General features: G+C 38.1%; 1 protein-coding gene across 1 annotated transcript in view; it reads right to left on the bottom strand.

Moving 5' to 3' along the window:
* Positions 1–18,329, bottom strand: part of NSMAF (neutral sphingomyelinase activation associated factor) — a 55,544-nt gene that overhangs the window by 18,823 nt on the left and 18,392 nt on the right. The window contains exons 6-19 of the mRNA XM_045006583.1: positions 17,846–17,896; positions 13,341–13,412; positions 12,844–12,891; positions 12,678–12,730; positions 12,012–12,141; positions 10,527–10,598; positions 9,309–9,417; positions 7,285–7,461; positions 5,781–5,860; positions 3,181–3,271; positions 3,022–3,085; positions 2,845–2,896; positions 1,833–1,953; positions 740–871 (exon numbers count right to left, since the gene is read on the bottom strand). Coding sequence (XP_044862518.1) covers positions 740–871; positions 1,833–1,953; positions 2,845–2,896; positions 3,022–3,085; positions 3,181–3,271; positions 5,781–5,860; positions 7,285–7,461; positions 9,309–9,417; positions 10,527–10,598; positions 12,012–12,141; positions 12,678–12,730; positions 12,844–12,891; positions 13,341–13,412; positions 17,846–17,896 — 1,252 coding nt within the window. The remainder of the gene's footprint in view (positions 1–739; positions 872–1,832; positions 1,954–2,844; positions 2,897–3,021; positions 3,086–3,180; positions 3,272–5,780; positions 5,861–7,284; positions 7,462–9,308; positions 9,418–10,526; positions 10,599–12,011; positions 12,142–12,677; positions 12,731–12,843; positions 12,892–13,340; positions 13,413–17,845; positions 17,897–18,329) is intronic.

The raw sequence follows: 18,329 nt of genomic DNA, 5'->3' as shown, positions 1-18,329 counted from the left end.
GGGCTAATTATAGCAAAGACAGAGCAATAAGACTCTCAAAATAAAGATCACAAAAAATACTAAAAGGAGGAAACCTAAGTGAGTCAAAGAGTTACTGTCGCTAGAGTGGCACACAGGGAGAAGCCCAGCGACCTATTTATCCTTTCCCTTCCCTCTCACTTTCTTCTTAGAAACCAATGTTACCCACATGAACCTGAAGTTTCATGCTGCAATTTCTGGGCAGAAATGTGAAATACACAAGAGACTATTTCAGCACCAAATTACCATTATCATTGACTTGAGTAAATAACAGACAAAAATATTGTCCGTCTCCCTTGACTGTCATTTTAAGTGCAACAAGGGTGACCAGATATCCCGATTTTATAGTGACAGTCCCGATATTTGGGGTTTTGTCTTATATAGGCCCTATTACCCCCACCCCCGTCCCAATTTTTCACACTTGCTCTCTGGTCACCCTAAGTGCAACATCTACACACAATACATAATCGAACATTTCTCATGTATATACTGTATTCTAGGAAGACAGACATTACAAGAAAGGGAAAAAGTTTTAGAAGATGAGTCACTATTTCCAGTGGAAAAGGACTGGCAATTTTCTCAAGTACTGAAGGATCAAACACAGGCTTGATGCACGTTCAAAAGAATGCAGGGCAGCATGGAAACCTTGCTAGTCACATTTTCCATCCAAGTTTAGTTAGAATGTCAAAAAAGTGATTCTTTAGAGAATTTTACAATTTACCATTGTGGGCTGCAATGGCCTCACTTCCCTTCTGCTTGTAGCCAAATATTAAGTCAATCCATTCATGGAGATATTCTGACACATACTGGCTTTCTAAGGCATTTTGGCTCTTCTGAAGAAAGTCATCAGGATCTATCAAGAGAAAGTTTAATCAGTGCAGAAATCTACTACTGTTAAATGTGGATGAACTCTCCTCTCTCTCACCCCCCACAGACATTCCATGGAGAAACCTTCCAGATTTATTAAAACAACACTACAGCAGCTATTTAGTAACATTTTGAAAAAAGTATTTGATTTATACATTCATATAAGAATATGATCTTCATTCATTAATAGCCACTTTAGATTATTCCTCCCCCAATATCTGCACTTCATAGAATCATAGAATATCAGGGTTGGAAGGGACCTCAGGAGGTCATCTAGTCCAACCCCCTGCTCAAAGCAGGACCAACACCAACTAAATCATCCCAGCCAGGGCTTTGTCAAGCCTGACCTTAAAAACCTCTAAGGAAGGAGATTCCACCACCTCCCTAGGTAACCCATTCCAGTGCTTCACCACCCTCCTAGTGAAAAAGTTTTTCCTAATATCCAACCTAAACCTCCCACACTGCAACTTGAGACCATTACTCCTTGTTCTGTCATCAGGTACCACTGAGAACAGTCTAGATCCATCCTCTTTGGAACCCCCTTTCAGGTAGTTGAAAGCAGCTATCAAATCCCCCCTCATTCTTCTCTTCTGCAGACTAAACAATCCCAGTTCCCTTAGCCTCTCCTCATAAGTCATGTGCTCCAGCCCCCTAATCATTTTTGCTGCCCTCCACTGGACTCTTTCCAATTTTTCCACATCCTTCTTGTAGTGTGGGGCTCAAAACTGGACACAGTACTCCAAATGAGGCCTCACCGATGTCGAATAGAGGGAAATGCTCATGTCCCTCGATCTGCTTATTTTTATTTAAAGTTTTTGTAACAGAAAATAGAACAGAAGAGAAAAATAAAATGGGGGGGGCAGACACAAAGGATTCCAAGAGTCTGAAAGCAATGAAGGTAAACTGTGCAGTATTGAGTTTAGGAAATGCATTCAGAATGTCATTACCTGATGCCCAAGGAGGAAGTTCTACATGTTCAACCATCTTTCCTCCCTGTCTTTTCCCCAGGTCCAGCTTCAGACTATTTACTAGAAAACTGGAATCATTTTCATAGAATTCTGGAATCAGCTAGTGGGAGGATGGAAGAGGGAGAGAAGAAAAAAATTTCAGGATTTCCTTTTTTTTTTTTAAATCATTTTAAATGAAATGCATCAATACATATACTGAAACAACATTGCTAAAAACATGGCGTATTGTAACATTACAGTATTACAAACTTGTCAACATTTTGGAAAGTCTCCAAAGTATTTTAAAGGTAGATAAAAAGCTAAGTCTTGTATAGATTCAATTTTAAAGTTCTGAAAATAGCAAACAGAACTCTGACTTAAACATATCAGGCCAAGGTTCTAAAGCATTTCAGGTAAGCCAGCTGTCTAAGATCAGATATAATTAACTACTCCTAACTCTGCAGTGGAAAATTGGACTGCAATGTTAAAAAAAAGCCTCCTTTCCCAATTCAAGTTTCTCTGATGTCAGTGAAGCATAATTTACCAACTCCAAACATCTACCTGACAGATCTCCTTTAGTTATTTAAAAGACATTAAGAACAGTGAGAAGGCTTTTAAGATGCTTCAGTTGCAATATTTCTGTGATGCTTAAAAACAGAAGATACAAAAAAAAGATGTACTATAATTCTAAACTCTCAAAATGGGCTGCACTATAAAAGCCAAGTCCCAATTATATTTAGCGAGAAAAGGAACTTGGTCGAATAATCTCATGATCTTCATTAAAATCTCCAACTAAAGATCTGATCAAAATAGAACTGAAAAAAAGGAAAAGCTGCCCACCAGAAGCCATGTGACCATTCAGAGAAGGAATTTAAACCTATCTCCAGTGCCAAGCTCAAACCAAGTCTTCACCTCCATAAGGAAACAACCAACAGAAATTTAAAATTTTTGAAATGGAAAAAAGGACAGAGCAGTGAGGTAATGTGACCTCAAGTAGCTTCTGGCTACTTACTTCTTTGAAGTCTGTTGCACCATCCAAACAGTTTTTCCAGGTTTCTGCAATACTAGACATAATACAAGTCAAAGGTATATTGGTCAGGAAAGTACATTAAGCCCCATATAAGCATGCAATTTAAAGGAAACCATTATTTAGTGAAAAATAAATCTGTTAAATTCAATTTAAACAAACCTGTTGAACGTTCTGTCAGCATGATCAAACTTTCCATTTTGTAAACAAAGCATGTACTCTGGTGCTAGGGAGATAAGAATGGAAGTCAGATCTGTCCAAATTCTGCTTATTTTCAAACCCAACAGGTATTCAAAAGACTTGCAATGAAAGCAATCTTACCAACTCTAACAAGATAGAACAGAACATAACCTGGAGACGAGTAGTGGCTGCCATACATAAACTTAGGCTCTGGCATTTCCCGATAACGTGTCTGCAACATATTGAAAAAAAGAAACTATTTAAAATTAGAGTAGTATTTTCTTCCTGTATTAAACACATGTTTATCAGAGAACTTAAGCTAGGATTAAACACTTCTTCTCATTCAGATAAAAAATACAATACAAAGCTTTTTAAATTGTATACCTTAATCTCAGGAAAGAATTCCTGTATTTATTTTATTTCTAGACACAATATCTGAAATGCATTCCTAGTAAGCTGAAAAGAGCAGAACAGGCTAAATGTGGGAAAAAAAACAAGGTACATTGGCAGTTTGCATTTTTGTACGTTTATAGCATTTCTGTAAATTCAGCGTTATAGCTCTTCTTCACATCTTAGGATAAGTTAAAGGTTACACTTCTTTAAATCATCCATAACAATCATAGACCAAGAATCTACGTAAGTTTCCAAACATGTATCACTACAGTGGTTTTTAAGTGTTTTATTTGGACATGCTGCCTTTCCATATGCAACTCCAACTCAATGGTATCTATTAGCAGAGACTAATATATTCAAGGTACCTCTTGAAATTAGAATGTATGCCAATACAAATAAAGCAATCAACGGATTCAGATTATAGAATCAAAGAAACGTAGGGGTGGAAATCAGAATTTGCATTAAGAATCTTTATTTCTTTAAAATACTTCTCTCTTTTTCACCAGTAAATATGCTACTGATTTGTCAAGAATTTCCTGTCCCAGTGCTTCTTAAAGAGATAAGCAGTTCAGTAACATGGGGATAATTATTAAAGGATATTTATGTTCTTCATATGATTGTTCCTTTATGATAAATTAATGCTGCCAATAAGACAGGTCCTATAAAGAATATACTAGGATTCTCTAAAGTGGTTTTGCAGCTTTATGTCTAAGAATTACAATCATGAAGTCTAATGCCAGTGAAGAGATGGGGATCTTTCAAACACTTCATTTATATGTTAGATTGCTCATGAAAAAAAAATTCCTGCCTGATGTGGAATGGAAAGGAATTTCTTATGTGGTATCATCTATAACTGCATACGAAGTACAGTGGCAGTACTCCATTTCAGGTATTAATCATTCACTTTTTACCCTGGTCTTTTGCCATGTGTGGGGATTTTTTTTTATTTTTTTTTTTAAATATTCTCCCACTTTCCTCTCCCCATTAAACCCCTTTTCTTAGAGACTTAGGCCATGTCTATACTAGCAAGCTTACGGTGGCACAGCTGTATCATCACAACTGTGCAACTGTAAGATCGCTCATGTAGCCACTCTACGCTGACAGGAGAGAGCTCTCCCACAGACATAACAAAACTACCTAAACGAGTGGCAGTAGCTATGTCGGCAGGAGATGTGCGCTGTGAACCAAGTGCTTATCCTGGCAAAACTTGTGTCGCTTGACGGGGTGCTTTTTCACACCTCCCAAATGACATGTTTTGCCGACATAAATATAGACATGGCTTTAGAAGTTCTACCTTAATTTGTAACTATATTGTTTGTTAAAACAGATTCTTATGTTCTTCTTAAAAATAATTTGACCCATCCACACACACAGCTACCAATGTGATATATGCCAGCAATGCCCCTCTGCCATGTACATTGGCCAAACCGGACAGTCTCTATGCAAAAGAATAAATGGACACAAATCAGACGTCAAGAATTATAACATTCAAAAACCAGTTGGAGAACACTTCAATCTCCCTGGCCACTCGATTACAGACCTAAAAGTCGCAATATTACAACAAAAAAACACTTCAAAAACAGACTCCAACGAGAGACTGCTGAATTGGAATTAATTTGCAAATTGGACACCATCAAATTAGGCTTGAATAAAGACTGGGAGTCGATGGGCCATTACACAAAGTAAAACTATTTCCCCATGCTTATTTTGCCCCCCCTACAGTTCCTCACATCTCCTTGTCAATTGCTGGAAATGGGCCATTTTCATTACCACTACAAACAGTTCTTTTTCTCTCCTGCTGATAATAGCTCACTTATAACTGATCACTCTCCTTATAGTGTGTATGGTAACACCCATTGTTTCATGTTCTCTGTGTATATATCTATCTTCCTACTGTAATTTCCACTGCATGCATCCGATGAAGTGTGCTGTAGCCCACGAAAGCTTAGGCTCAAATAAATTTGTTAGTCTCTAAGGTGCCACAAATACTCCTGTTCTTTTTGCGGCTACAGACTAACACGGCTGCTACTCTGAAACCTTAGATATTTAAGTTTGCACTATTAGTTATGCATATATTGAATTCCACACCACACTAACTTAATACAGGTAGAGTGTTTCTGATGTTTGTAGTCTAAGTCTCAATAACAGTTTTAAGAATTACAGAACATAGGAAATACAGTGAATAATCCTAGAAATATCTGAATACGAATCATACAAGCATGTTTATTTTATTTTTGTATTGTGCGAATTTCATCCTCATAAGAGATACTAGATGGAAAACGGAGTCCTCTTAGTAATAAGATTTGTAGGTCACAAATTATTAAACAAAAAAACTGAACTCCACATACCAGTAGTCTTTCCAGCCTCTCTTTATTCAGAGCACCAACTGGTTTACTAAGGTCCCGGAATGTTTCAGGCTTTGTCAAATCTAAAAGAGAAAAGAAATTAATCTGTATGGATTGGTCCCACTGATAGGAATCACTTGTAAACCAATATTTTAAAACAACATTTTCCTCCTCTTCCTACAGGCACAAGAAGCTCTCACACTAAGGCCTGGCCTACACTATAGAGTTAGGTCAACGTAAGGCAGTGTGGAAGCAGGAAAAGCTTCAGAGAACTGAGTTTTTCTTCGACAGCAGCTTACACTAAAATGTAGCTCCCACCGATGTAACTCACCCATTACACTGACTTAACTCCACCTTCATGAGCGGCGTAGCGCTTAGTTTGATGTAGTTAGGGCGACACAGTGCCAGTGCATTGCTTACATCAATTGTTGATGCCTTTCAGAAGCAGTACCACAATGTCCCACACTGACAGTTAAATCAGTGCAAGTGCTCCTGATGAGGACATGCACCACCAACACAAGGTGCGTAGTGTGGACATGCAAAAGCTATTAAATTACTGCAGTGGCTGTATGTAGACATAACTTAGGTTGACTTAATTTTGTGGTGTAGACTTCCCCTAAGTGACTATACCCTGTTCCCAACATTAGTTTTTCAGCTTATCTAAAAGTTGCACACCATGGCTAGCTCTGGAGTAGGATTTTGTTAACATTATATGTTCCACAGCACTACGATTGGGCAAACATCTCCCATCTGTTAACATGGACCCCAGTGGCCTTGAGGCACAGATAAATGGCATATCTTCCCCCTACCATTCCTTAAGTAACTGGACACCTTCAATGTGTCACAACAACATTGTTTGAATAGGAGATGTCTGAGTGGGAGCTGAGAAGCACAAGCGAAGACACACTGGACCCATTAACGGCAAAGGCATTCACAGCTTTGAAGTGGGCAAGCTACCAGCAACACAAACATGTTACAATTAGAACCTTACTCAGGAAGCACCCTGCCTTGAACCTCCCTTTTTTAGGAAGCGTTTCTCAGAAAGTGGTGATGGCCCCAGTCTAGCAACACCTGGTCCATACATTTCTTCTGTACCTTATCAGTCTGTTCCATGCCAGATTATCATAGGATTGCTCCATATAGAATTATAAGAAAATGCAATAATCTCAACAGCTTTTTGACCACCAGATATTGTTGACTCATTCATAAAAAATATTGTGGAAGAAGACAATGTGGCCCTTTTAGCAAGCACCTCAAAAGATTTTACAAACATTAGTTAAGCTTCAGGCCTCATCAAGCATTAGCCCCATTTTACAGATGGGGAAATCAGGCATGGTCACTTGCTTGACACAATAGAGCTGGGATTAGCATACTGATTAACATCCTGTTCCTTACCCTCCAACCTCAGCGTGATGTGGCATGATTTTTATGCAGTGTAAAAGCAGCAGTTTCAGATTTGTACATTATGTGCAGACTATATATTTTTCCTCCTATATATGTTGTTTACCTAATTCTGAACTAGAATAATCTGCTATGATCCAAGGAAATACAGGATACTGGGAGAGATCATTGCAGCTCCGATCAGCCAGATTGTTGAGATGAAGAAGGTACTGGTAGTTTGAAATATGACCTCGCTGCCATTGCAACATGTAACTCTCAGCCGTCTGCTCTGTAATATGATTTTCTTAAAACAAAACAAAAAAAAATTAACTTCTTTCTCTATTCTAAAATATATTTAACTTTACAGCACCTTGAATTATTTCACTGCACTATATACTGCAAATGTGTAGTAGTTTAAACAATCTAATTAAAACATACCTATCCATAGCTTTAAAATGCATAAAAATCATTAAGGAGTCCAATTGACTGGACAGGGGGAAAAGACTTAACATCTGTGAAAGTAAAGAGAAACATGACGTCTACAGTATTTGAAGAATTTTCTTCTTAGCAGTGAGAAGACCCTTAAGATTCTGGATCATGGCTTACTAAGGGATGAGACTACATGAAAGGAATTTGTTTTGCTAGGGAGTAACTAATGGTGCCTCCTTAACATCTGTTAGTGAAATGTGGTCTCACCTTTCTGTGAACGAGGTCCTGTTTAACAAACAGATTGGATGAATGTGCAATACCAACACCATACAGAAAAAAGGAAATGATTATAGGAAGATCTCTTTGCCTGCGGAATACGGAGTGGAGTGTCTGTCAGAGATCCTCCCCTCCACTAGCTCCAGAACCAAATAATACAGTTCTAATGGAAGTATGGATATGCAAGCCATACTCTTAAAGGAAAAGATGGCCTGCGCTGACAGACCATTTCCAGAATACGGAACTGTTGCCATGCTGGCTGCTTCTTTGATTATATTTGAGCATATCTAAGTAGATTCTGCTATTTCTCACCCCTGTGACATACACTGCGTTTATCATAGACTAAGGGGGTTGGGATTTGTATGCCAGCCTCTTATTAAATTATTCACAGAACATTAATTATGTTATTCATTAACCAATCCTGTTGTTAACACCCTCATTGAGTCCGTAAGATGAAGAGATAGTAGGATGCACTGTTGAGAGCTATTTCACAAATACATGTTGTCACAAAGTGAACTCCCCCTAACAATATTGGCCCACTCTGCAGTTTTAATCCTACTGATGAATGACTTGCATTCATCTCTTATTTAAAAAACCAAAGAAGTCAACAATCAAGGTGGAAGATACAATCTTCTGCAACTAGAAGGCACAGTTACAAAGGCTGATACAGGCAACTTGGGGGTGGTGGCATAGCAGATGACAGGTCCTTTAACACTATCAAAGATTAGAAGCAAGTCTGTGGATGGCTCCTAGAAACCAATCCCCCTTCCAATCTCCACCAAAAATAAAAACTCTTTGGCTAGTTACAGTGCAAGCATGATAACCTATTGCGAGGGGAAGAGAGAGAGGCCTATATATGCTCCTACAGCATGGATATGTAGAAACCGGATATTCTTCATACCCTCTCATTCTCCTTCCCCTGCAGCTACCCAGTAACTTTTATAGAACAGGGGTTGGCAACCTTCGGCATGCGGCCCATCAGGGTAATCTGCCAGCGGGCGACAAGACATTTTGTTTACATTGACTGTCCACAGGCACGGCCCCTGGCATCTCCCAGTGGCCGCGGTTTGCCGTTTCTGGATGATGGGAACTGCGGGAAGCAGCATGGGTGACCGCCGCTTCCCGCAGCTCCCATTGGCCGGGAACGGCAAAACGCGGCCACTGGGAGTTGTGGACGGTCAATGTAAACAAAATGTCTCACGGCCCACCGGAAGATTACCCTGATGGGCCGCGTGTCAAAGGTTGCTGACCCCTATTATAGGGGGTACAGGTGGCCTCTAAATGGACTGCCATATGCCCAAAAGTCTACAGAGGAATGGAGTTTTCCACCTATTAAAAAGATGCATAATTGTGACCTACCTCTTCCCACACATCAAGACAACAGAACCCAGCATATTTCCCACAAGGGAAAAAAGTAAGACATTTAATAAATAAATGGTTTCAAACCTAGATATGTTGCAATATAGAAATAGAGCTCATCTCGATCTTGAGAGTTGTAGAATTTTAAGTAGATGTCAGAACACAGGTCATTTTCCGTGCAAAATACTTCTAGACCCTTTGAAATTAAAAGGAGAAAAATTAAGTCTGGAAATTCAGCGACAAACCCTACTGCTCATGTTACTAACAGCCAATTTCAGTTAGTGACATCCAAAACTTAAGACTGTTCCCACACAAGAAGTTTGTCGGCAGTTTTGCCAAACTATTGGCTAATACACTGCCTGTTGTAAAGATTCCTCCCCTCCTCAGCCATATACACATGCACTTTCTTGTACTCAGAGAAAGGGAATTTATGGCTGTACACAATTGATTCAAATGAGACAATCTAACAATTTCATATACAATACACAGTACATTTTAACTTTATAAAATATATACTAATTGACTGAAACAACGTCAAAGTGAGCCCCTTTGGGTCCCTCCTTTCAAACGGTGTTGCACCTAGACTTTATATTTACATTATGTTAAAAACAAACAAAAACACTGGACGTATACAACCAAGATCTCACTGCAGAATTGTTGTGCTGCCCCACTGCCACACTCTCACATCAGTCACGTAACCTAACACAATTTCCTTCTTGTACTTCAAGATTATATATAATCTTTAGAACTCACATTTACCAACCTGGCCATTTTGCAGAAGAATATGTAATTTAAAAAAATCATTAGAGATGTCAATATACTCCAAATCTGGGTACTGTAAAGCCACGGAAGTCAATGTATAAACCAAATTACTTTATGGCAAACAAAAGAAAATAGGTCTGTTATTTCATTGTAAAAGAACTGTAATATGGATCAGTAGAACCGGAGAGTGTACTTAAATTTCCATCTCATTCACACATTGGAATGATCAGCAAATTAAGTAAAATCCTTTTTGGCATAAGATCTGGACTAGTCTCCACTAATACCAAACTGAAATATTAATTTTAAAAAAGTAACTATGGAAGAGGCCCTCACCCCTCATACAGACAATTCACTGTTCCTTTCAGTTGATAACTTCTACCTTGCTAACAAAATGTAAATAGTGGGTGAAAACTGCAGTCCTATTCTTAATTCATACTTCTCAGAAAGCAAGCAGAGTTTCTCTGAATTTATCCAATGGGAGAAAAAGTAAGTGTGAAAGGTATTAACAATATATGTAGCTAAAAGTAAACAACCCCAGCTCACCAATGGCATTAGACCATGTCTTCTTTTGTAGATGCGACGGACATTGTGCATCATTATGTGAACCACAGGTTTCTGTAAAATAAAAATCAAGACATACCCCAAAAGCATTAATACTCCACAGATTCTTATATATGATATCAGTAACATTCAAAGAAATTAAACAAGGATTATTCTGTTTGTAAGCATGTAATGCCCTGGAGGCAAGATTTATCGGCCACATTAGATAAGAAACTACCTCTGATCCCCTACAGAAATAGTAATTTTGTAGCAGAAATAATTACTTTGCTATTGGCAACTTCCCAGATTGAGAGGCAACTTTAGTGGAAACTCCATTGTTCATGGGTCATTCTAAAAAATTTCTCAAACAACACTAGTCACACAACAGTAGAAGGCAAAAATGAGGAAGTTGTCAGAATATGGACGGGGCCCTTGAAGAGTAAGCATGCTGGGGAAAATATTTGCTAGCTATGGATACCACCTTATGGACAAACATAAAATAGCATTTCTTTTACCTAACACAGCACAAGGTGGCAGTGGAGCTGACTTTAGGACATTACAAACCTATAGTGAGTGGTAACCTATTGTAGGTTCAGGAACAGATTTTTAAACAATTGTTTTAGAATAATTTTAACCCTTTGACAACACAAACAAAAAACAGTCCCATGAATGAAGCAGCAATGATAAACCAGTTTAATCTACAACACCCTCATGGAAAAAAAGGTTTAGTAGGTCAGGAACTGGAGAGCCCCATACATGTAGTTAACCTTGTTCTGATTTAACTAGACACAGAATGTACTCAAATCTCCAGTATGCAGGGACAGCACTTCAGAATAAGGTCCTATACATTGTAAATTACATGGAATATTCAGACAAGGAAAGTCTACCATGCAATTGAATAACTGCTATTAGGCCAGTAATCCAATGAAAATAATCTCTTTCTGACAAATCAAAAAGTAAGAACTATGTTTTCATTTCAATGAAATAGTCAAGATCAAGAAACAGTCCCGGTAATTTAAGTGATATGTATAATATTACATATGAACAGTCAACACAGGAAAACTGTGGAAAATTAAATGGTTATTACTTTAATCAGCACAACAAATTACATCTACGTAGGTACTTATTGCATGTGTTCCAAGAGGAGGCATTTTCTTATGAGGAGTAATCTAGAAAAAAGAATCATAGAATCTCAGGGTTGGAAGGGACCTCAGGAGGTCATCTAGTCCAACCCCCTGCTCAAAAGCAGGACCAAACCCAACTAAATCATCCCAGCCAGGGCTTTGTCAAGCCTGACCTTAAGAACCTCTAAGGAAGGAGATTCCACTACCTCCCTAGGTAACCCATTCCAGTGCTTCACCACCCTACTAGTGAAAAAGTTTTTCCTAATGTCCAACCTAAACCTCCCCCTCTGCAGGGGAGGTTATATATGGTACATAGATAAGCAGAGTGGGAAAAAAAAAATCACATGAAATTTTGTTTACTTACAGGATACCCATTAAGAGGCTGGAAATACAGGTTTGCATCAGTGATGCATACATGCCCCGGATTAGTCACCAGTGGTGTCACCATTTCTGCTTCACATTCCATATGCAAGGTTTCAGAAACATTTTGAAATCTGAGAAAAGTAAAAAAAAACAAACAAAAAAACCCCACAAAAACAGAAGTCAATTTCTCTCTCACTGGTTCCTTCTTAACTGAAATGGTCACATGCTGCTCTAGAAATATTTCTACGTGCATCTTATTGCATGCCTAAAACAGGTTCTCTGAAAAATGTACCAGAGTCCTCTCCCCATCTTCCCTGTTACTCCAAAGTAGAAGTTGTTACACAGTCTCCATCACATTCCGCAGCAGCCATCATTTTAAAGCACTGGCAGCTTCACACACACTGCTGCATTTTTCACAATCCGTTCAGAAATGCCATATTTCCACCAGAAACTCTTGGATAAGGACTCAGAACAGTATGAAGATGTATAAACTTTATAGGAGAGAATTTTCCATCCTCTATGCTAAATGTAAGGTACTACTGAGTCATAATGCAAAGAGAATTAAGATCCTCTAAATTAAAATGCACATGCTGTGGTAAACAAGATTAGCTTTTGTTAATCTCTAAACAAGCATGAATTTTGTAGTAAAAAATAATTAGAAACATACCTGTTTTTATCAAATGATGTTCTAGCCAAACGTGACTGCAATATAGCAGTTATCTAATGAAAAAAGGTTAAAATGCTTTATGTTCCTAATTGCAGTCGGATCATCATCATTAACAACAAACAACAAACAAAAACAACATGCCCTTAAAATATGTCATTGGATTTACCATGGCAGCCTGATCTCCCAGCTTGTCCAGATGAGAGGCCCGGTTAAGCTATTAAAAAAGGAGTTAAAATTAAATACCACATAGTTTCATACTATAGTCAATAGAAGTTGAGGGCACTCAGCAGACTTGCACACTGACTGTTAACAGAGAAATGACGTGCAATAATTGTAAAATAAATTATTACTCAGATCTACTGTTCAAATTTGAAGTCATTTTACTATCTGGTCTATACAGACAAGCACCATCAAGAAACAAAAGTTTTCTAAGAGACATATAAGGCAGATTTCAAAACGAGCACTATGTTTGATTAGTGTACTTTATATCAGGTGCTCCAAGCAAATCGGTAGGACTCTTAGGCAAGTGTCCTAAATCCTTTCATTTGCTTTCAGAAGGTGAAGCTATTCAAACTATTTGCTTAGAGAGAGTCTACCTGTATCACATATTCCAAAACTGGATGATGTGGTGGTGAAGTTTGCAAAGCTGTCAAACACTTGTACCTGAAGTAGAGTCTGTATAACATCATCCACCTTCCCAGCAACATCCAACTGAAAGAGGTATTCAGTTTTACCCTAACAAAGACAAAAAGTACGTTTAATACTGGATGAGAGACTATAATTAGACACAGTACCAAAAGACCACATACTCTCTAGCCAAACCGTATTTTAAAGGAAGATGGCATTCTTGAACTATTTTGGATTTCATGCCCATGACAAATATACAATAAATTACAAAAATGCAGCTTTGTTGGAGTAAATTTGCTTTTTAAGCAGTATTTGGCAAGCTATTCGGTATTTAATAAACATTTTGAGACAAGTTTTCAGATTATTATAGTGTTAGAGGTAGAGATGTCAAGCGATTAAAAAGTTAATCATGATTATAAAAATTAATCATGATTAATCACACAATTAATTGCACTGTTAAACAATAATAGAATACAATTTATTTAAATATTTTTGGATTTTTCTACATTTTCAAATATATTGATTTCAATTACAACAGAATACAAAATGTACAGTGCTCACTGTATCAAATATTTGCATTGTAAAAAACAAAAGAAATACACCTCTACCTCGATATAACGCTGTCCTTGAGAGCCAAAAAATCTTACCGTGTTATAGGTGAAACCGTGTTATACTGAACTTGCTTCGATCCACCGGAGTGCACAGCCCCGACCCTCGGAGCACTGCTTTACCGTGTTATATCCAAATTCGTGTTATATCGGGTGGTGTTATATCAAGGTGGCTATGTAGTATTCAATTCACCCATACAAATACTGTAGTGCAATCTCTTTATCATAAAAATTGAACTTACAAATGTAAAATTATGTACAAAAAAACCTGCATTCAAAAATAAAACAATGTAAAACTTTAGACCCTACAAGTCCACTCAGTCCTACTTCTTGTGCAGCCAATCGCTCAGAAAAACAAGCTGTTTTACATTTGCAGGAGATAATGCTGCCTGCTTTTTGTTCACAATGTCACCTGAAAGTGAGAACAGGTGTTTGCATGGCACCACTGTAGCTGGCATCTCAAGATATTTACGTGGTAGATACACCAAAGATTCATATGTCCCTTCATACTTCAACCACCATTCTATAGGACATGCATCCATGCTGATGACAGATTCTGCTTGATAACAATCGAGAGCAATGTGGACTGACATTCATTTTCATCATCTGAGTCAGATACCACCAGCAGAAGGTTGATTTTCTTTTTTGGTGGTTCGGGTTCTGTAGTTTCCGCATCGGACTGTTGCTCTTCTAAGACTTCTGAAAGCATGCTCCACACCTCATCCCTCTCAGATTTTGGAAAGCACTTCAGATTCTTAAACCCTGGGTTGAGTGCTGTAGCTATCTTTAGAAATCTCACATTGGTACCTTCTTTGTGTTTTGCGAAATCTGCAGTGAAAGTGTTCTTTTAAGATGAACAACATGTGCTCAGTCATCATCTGAGAGACTGTTTAGCATATCTGGTACATCAATACCTTGCAATGCTGGCTACAAAAGTGTCATGCGAACACCTGTTCTCACTTTCAGGTGTTATTGTAAATAAGAAGTGGGCAGTATTATCTCCCGTAAATATAAACAAACTTGTTTGTGTGAGCAATTGGCTGAAGAAGAAGCAGGACTGAGTGGACTTGTAGGCTCTAAAGTTTTACATTGTTTTCTTTTTGAGTGCAGTTATGTAACAAAAAAATCTACATTTTTTTAAGTTGCACTTTCACGATAAAGAGATTGCACTACAGTATTCGTATGAGGTGAACTGAAAAATACTATTTCTTTTCTTTATCTTTCTTGCAGTGCAAATATTTGTAATAAAAATATAAAGTGAGCGCTGTACACTTTGTATTCTGTGTTGTAACTGAAATCAATATATTTGAAAATGTAGAAATGCAGAAGAACAAAAAATATTTAATGAAATTTCAATTGGTATTCTATTGTTTAACAGTGCAATTAAAACTGCGATTAATCATGATTAATTTTTTTGAGTTAATCGCGTGAGTTAACTGCAATTAATTGACAGCCTTAGTCAGAAGCAAAAGCTTTTAAATGCTTGTACACATAAAACAAAGGATCAACATATTTATTTGTAACTTTAGAACCAGTACATGCTTATCTATCGACTGACGTTTTTATTGTAGGATATGTTTAGTGCTACTGTATACCTTTTAGACAAAAAAGTTTCTAATCTACAACATCTTAGAAGATCAGGCTATACAGGTTAATTGCAGTACAGGTCTCTGAATGAGGAAGGAGAATATGTACAATGGAAAAAACACTGAACATTAAAAACAAGGTTCAATTTTAACTATCTACATTTAGGTCTGCACTCTATTGTAGCACCGCAAGGAGATCACAGAATCTTCTGACAACCCTTACATATGGTATAAAAGTATATCAAATATACTCCTATGATTTTTTAAATATATAACCTAATCAGGCAAGATGAATACTAAGAGGTATTTGGTGACATTGGGATATAGGTAGATGCAATGAAAGATTTATTTTGCAGAAGAGCTGCTTTTCAGGCTCAAAGAACTAGTGAGATCTGGTTTTACAGTCCCAGTACACAGAAGGTAGAAAGCAATCCAACTAAGGGAAAAAAAATAAAATGTTTGATAGCGAAGAAAATAGGAAGTCTCAAAGAACTTGGGATTGGAGTGAAGAGAAAGAGGGTTGAACAATAAAATTTTTCTGGTGCTAGCCTCATAAGACGACCCTTATGGCACATTTCAGGAATTGTACCTTTTCTTCAATGGCTAGGAGTGGCTCTGGGAGATCAAGAGGCCTTTACAAACTTTAAAGCTAGAGAACAGTTTTGTGGGTTATTTAGAGCCACTAGAGGCAAAAGGGATCTCAGAAAAAGTCCATCTCCCCAGTCACATGGAAAGATAACAAGTACTCAGGATATTCTGATTTGCTAGAGAGTGTTACTACATAGGTGCTAAATGGAGAGGATCAGTGGAGTTTCAAAACACATACACCTAAATTTAGCACCAGAGCAAAGTACCCAGATGAGCATCTGGAATTAGTAATCATTCAGGGTGAAGATCGGTTTGGCAACAGCAGAACGAGTGAACCCTTGAAGCTATGGAAGAAACACTAGGTTTCTTGTTTTAACATGCAGCGATACAGCTGCATCCCTTTATGGTGTTAGTTATGATTCCCTGCTACTCACATAAATAAGGATTAATTAGGAACAGAAATGACAAGGACAAGACAGGGAAAAAAAAATCTGCTCCAGTACCTAAAAATAATTGACATGAACTGGACCGAAAAAGTTCCTCCCAACTAGTTAGCCTTCAGTAAGTTTGAATTCTGGAGCAAGGACTCAATCTCTTCCTGTCAAGCTCAATCCAGCTGGGTTTCTTGTTGTCCAGGACTGTAATAGGGCGTGCAGGGCCCCTTTGCTCCTGCCTCTACTCGGTTCCAAAAACCACTCAGAGATCTTCAGCAATCACTGATGCAGTTTATTTACAGCGTGTAATCCCACCGTCTTCTCACCATCTAAAGCTTGGAGGTTTCAGCCTTAAGGGCTTCTCAAGCTCTGCAACCAGGGGGAGGGGGGCTATCCCTCTACTGCCACTCTCTGGCTTCCCCCTTTCTGTCTGCCCCACCTTGGCTTCCTTCTTCTGAGGCTTTTATGCAGGAGTTTTAGGCTAACTGGGCTGGCAGATGTTTCCCCTTTTCAATCAGGCACAGGTTTCTACCTCTCTTAATTGGAGCTGGCATGACAGAGGGCTGGCTCAGCAGTCCCAGCTGAGCACCCTGTCACAGGGACCTTTTCCTGTCAATAAGGTGTTATTGTCTGTACTGCCAACACACTGCTGGTGAATAAGGGGAAAAGCAGTGCAACAAGATTTTCACGGTTTCCCCCTAACTTTCAAGAGTGCTTATGCTTTATGACTAGAGATCTAGTTAATAAAGAGTACACAGAAAACCTAAAAAAGTTGTGAAGAGAGCAAGAGAGCATTTCCAAGACATGTTGCTGTTCATTATAGAAATAGGAATTTGTGGGCTGCGTTATCCTTGAAATCTTGCTCTTATTTAAGGAAGATAGAATATCTTGAGCAATTTAAACAATTCTTGTGCCTGTTCACTCTTTTTCAGTAACTTTTGGGTAAGAACGAAGTTTGTTGGTCTTTGAGCGCTTATGTTCTTTCACAGCATATTTATAAAAGCTGGTTTCTTTGCACTGCATTTTCTTTCATTTGCCTTTCCTTGATCTAGTTTAACCTAGCAACTGAAAAGCTTTTATTTGCATTCGAAGTTTGTTTCAGTACTAAGTCATGGCAGCCTTAGACCTTTGATGACACATCACGCATACATTAAGGCAAATACCCAGACAACATTTATTATACAGTACACAGAAGTACTTATTATGAGTACTTTGCATTTGTTCTCAGATGCCGATTACATAAATAATCTTGACCTTTCAGGAACAAGAACATAATTCATATAAAATCCTTAGATTGTTATACATAATGAAAAATGTCTACTTACTCTTTCAGTTTTATAAGGTGCAATAATGTTTTGTTCTTTAATGAGAAAAGCCTGAAAAAGGATAAAACATAATTTAGCCAGAATATGCTTAGACAATAAATTCTCTATGAATTATATTGTTTGGTGATAATGTGTGGATAAAGTGTGTGCACTCATGATGTGTATGTGGAGGTCTGAGCAGGGAGGAGAGATCTGCTATTAACTTGGGGTGGAAGCGAGAGGAGAGTGACAGTGACAAAGGGGGCTGGAACATAGAAATTGCCAGGAATGGCCCGTCTGGTATCCTGTTGCGAAAAGTGGCCAGTACCAGATGCTTCAGAGTAAGGTGCAAGAAACCGAGAAGTGGGCAATTATTGAGCTACCTTTTTGTAAAAAATTCTTCATTTTGAAAATTTCTTCATTGAGAAATTCATAGACTTTAAGGTCAGAAGGGACCATTATGATCATCTAGTCTGACCTCCTGCACAACGCAGGCCACAGAATC

The sequence above is a fragment of the Mauremys mutica genome, chromosome 2 (genome assembly GCF_020497125.1).
Source record: "Mauremys mutica isolate MM-2020 ecotype Southern chromosome 2, ASM2049712v1, whole genome shotgun sequence".
NCBI lineage: Eukaryota > Metazoa > Chordata > Testudines > Geoemydidae > Mauremys > Mauremys mutica.
The sequence above is the reverse complement of the archived record's forward strand: the minus strand, read 5'-3'. Positions and strand labels throughout refer to the sequence as shown.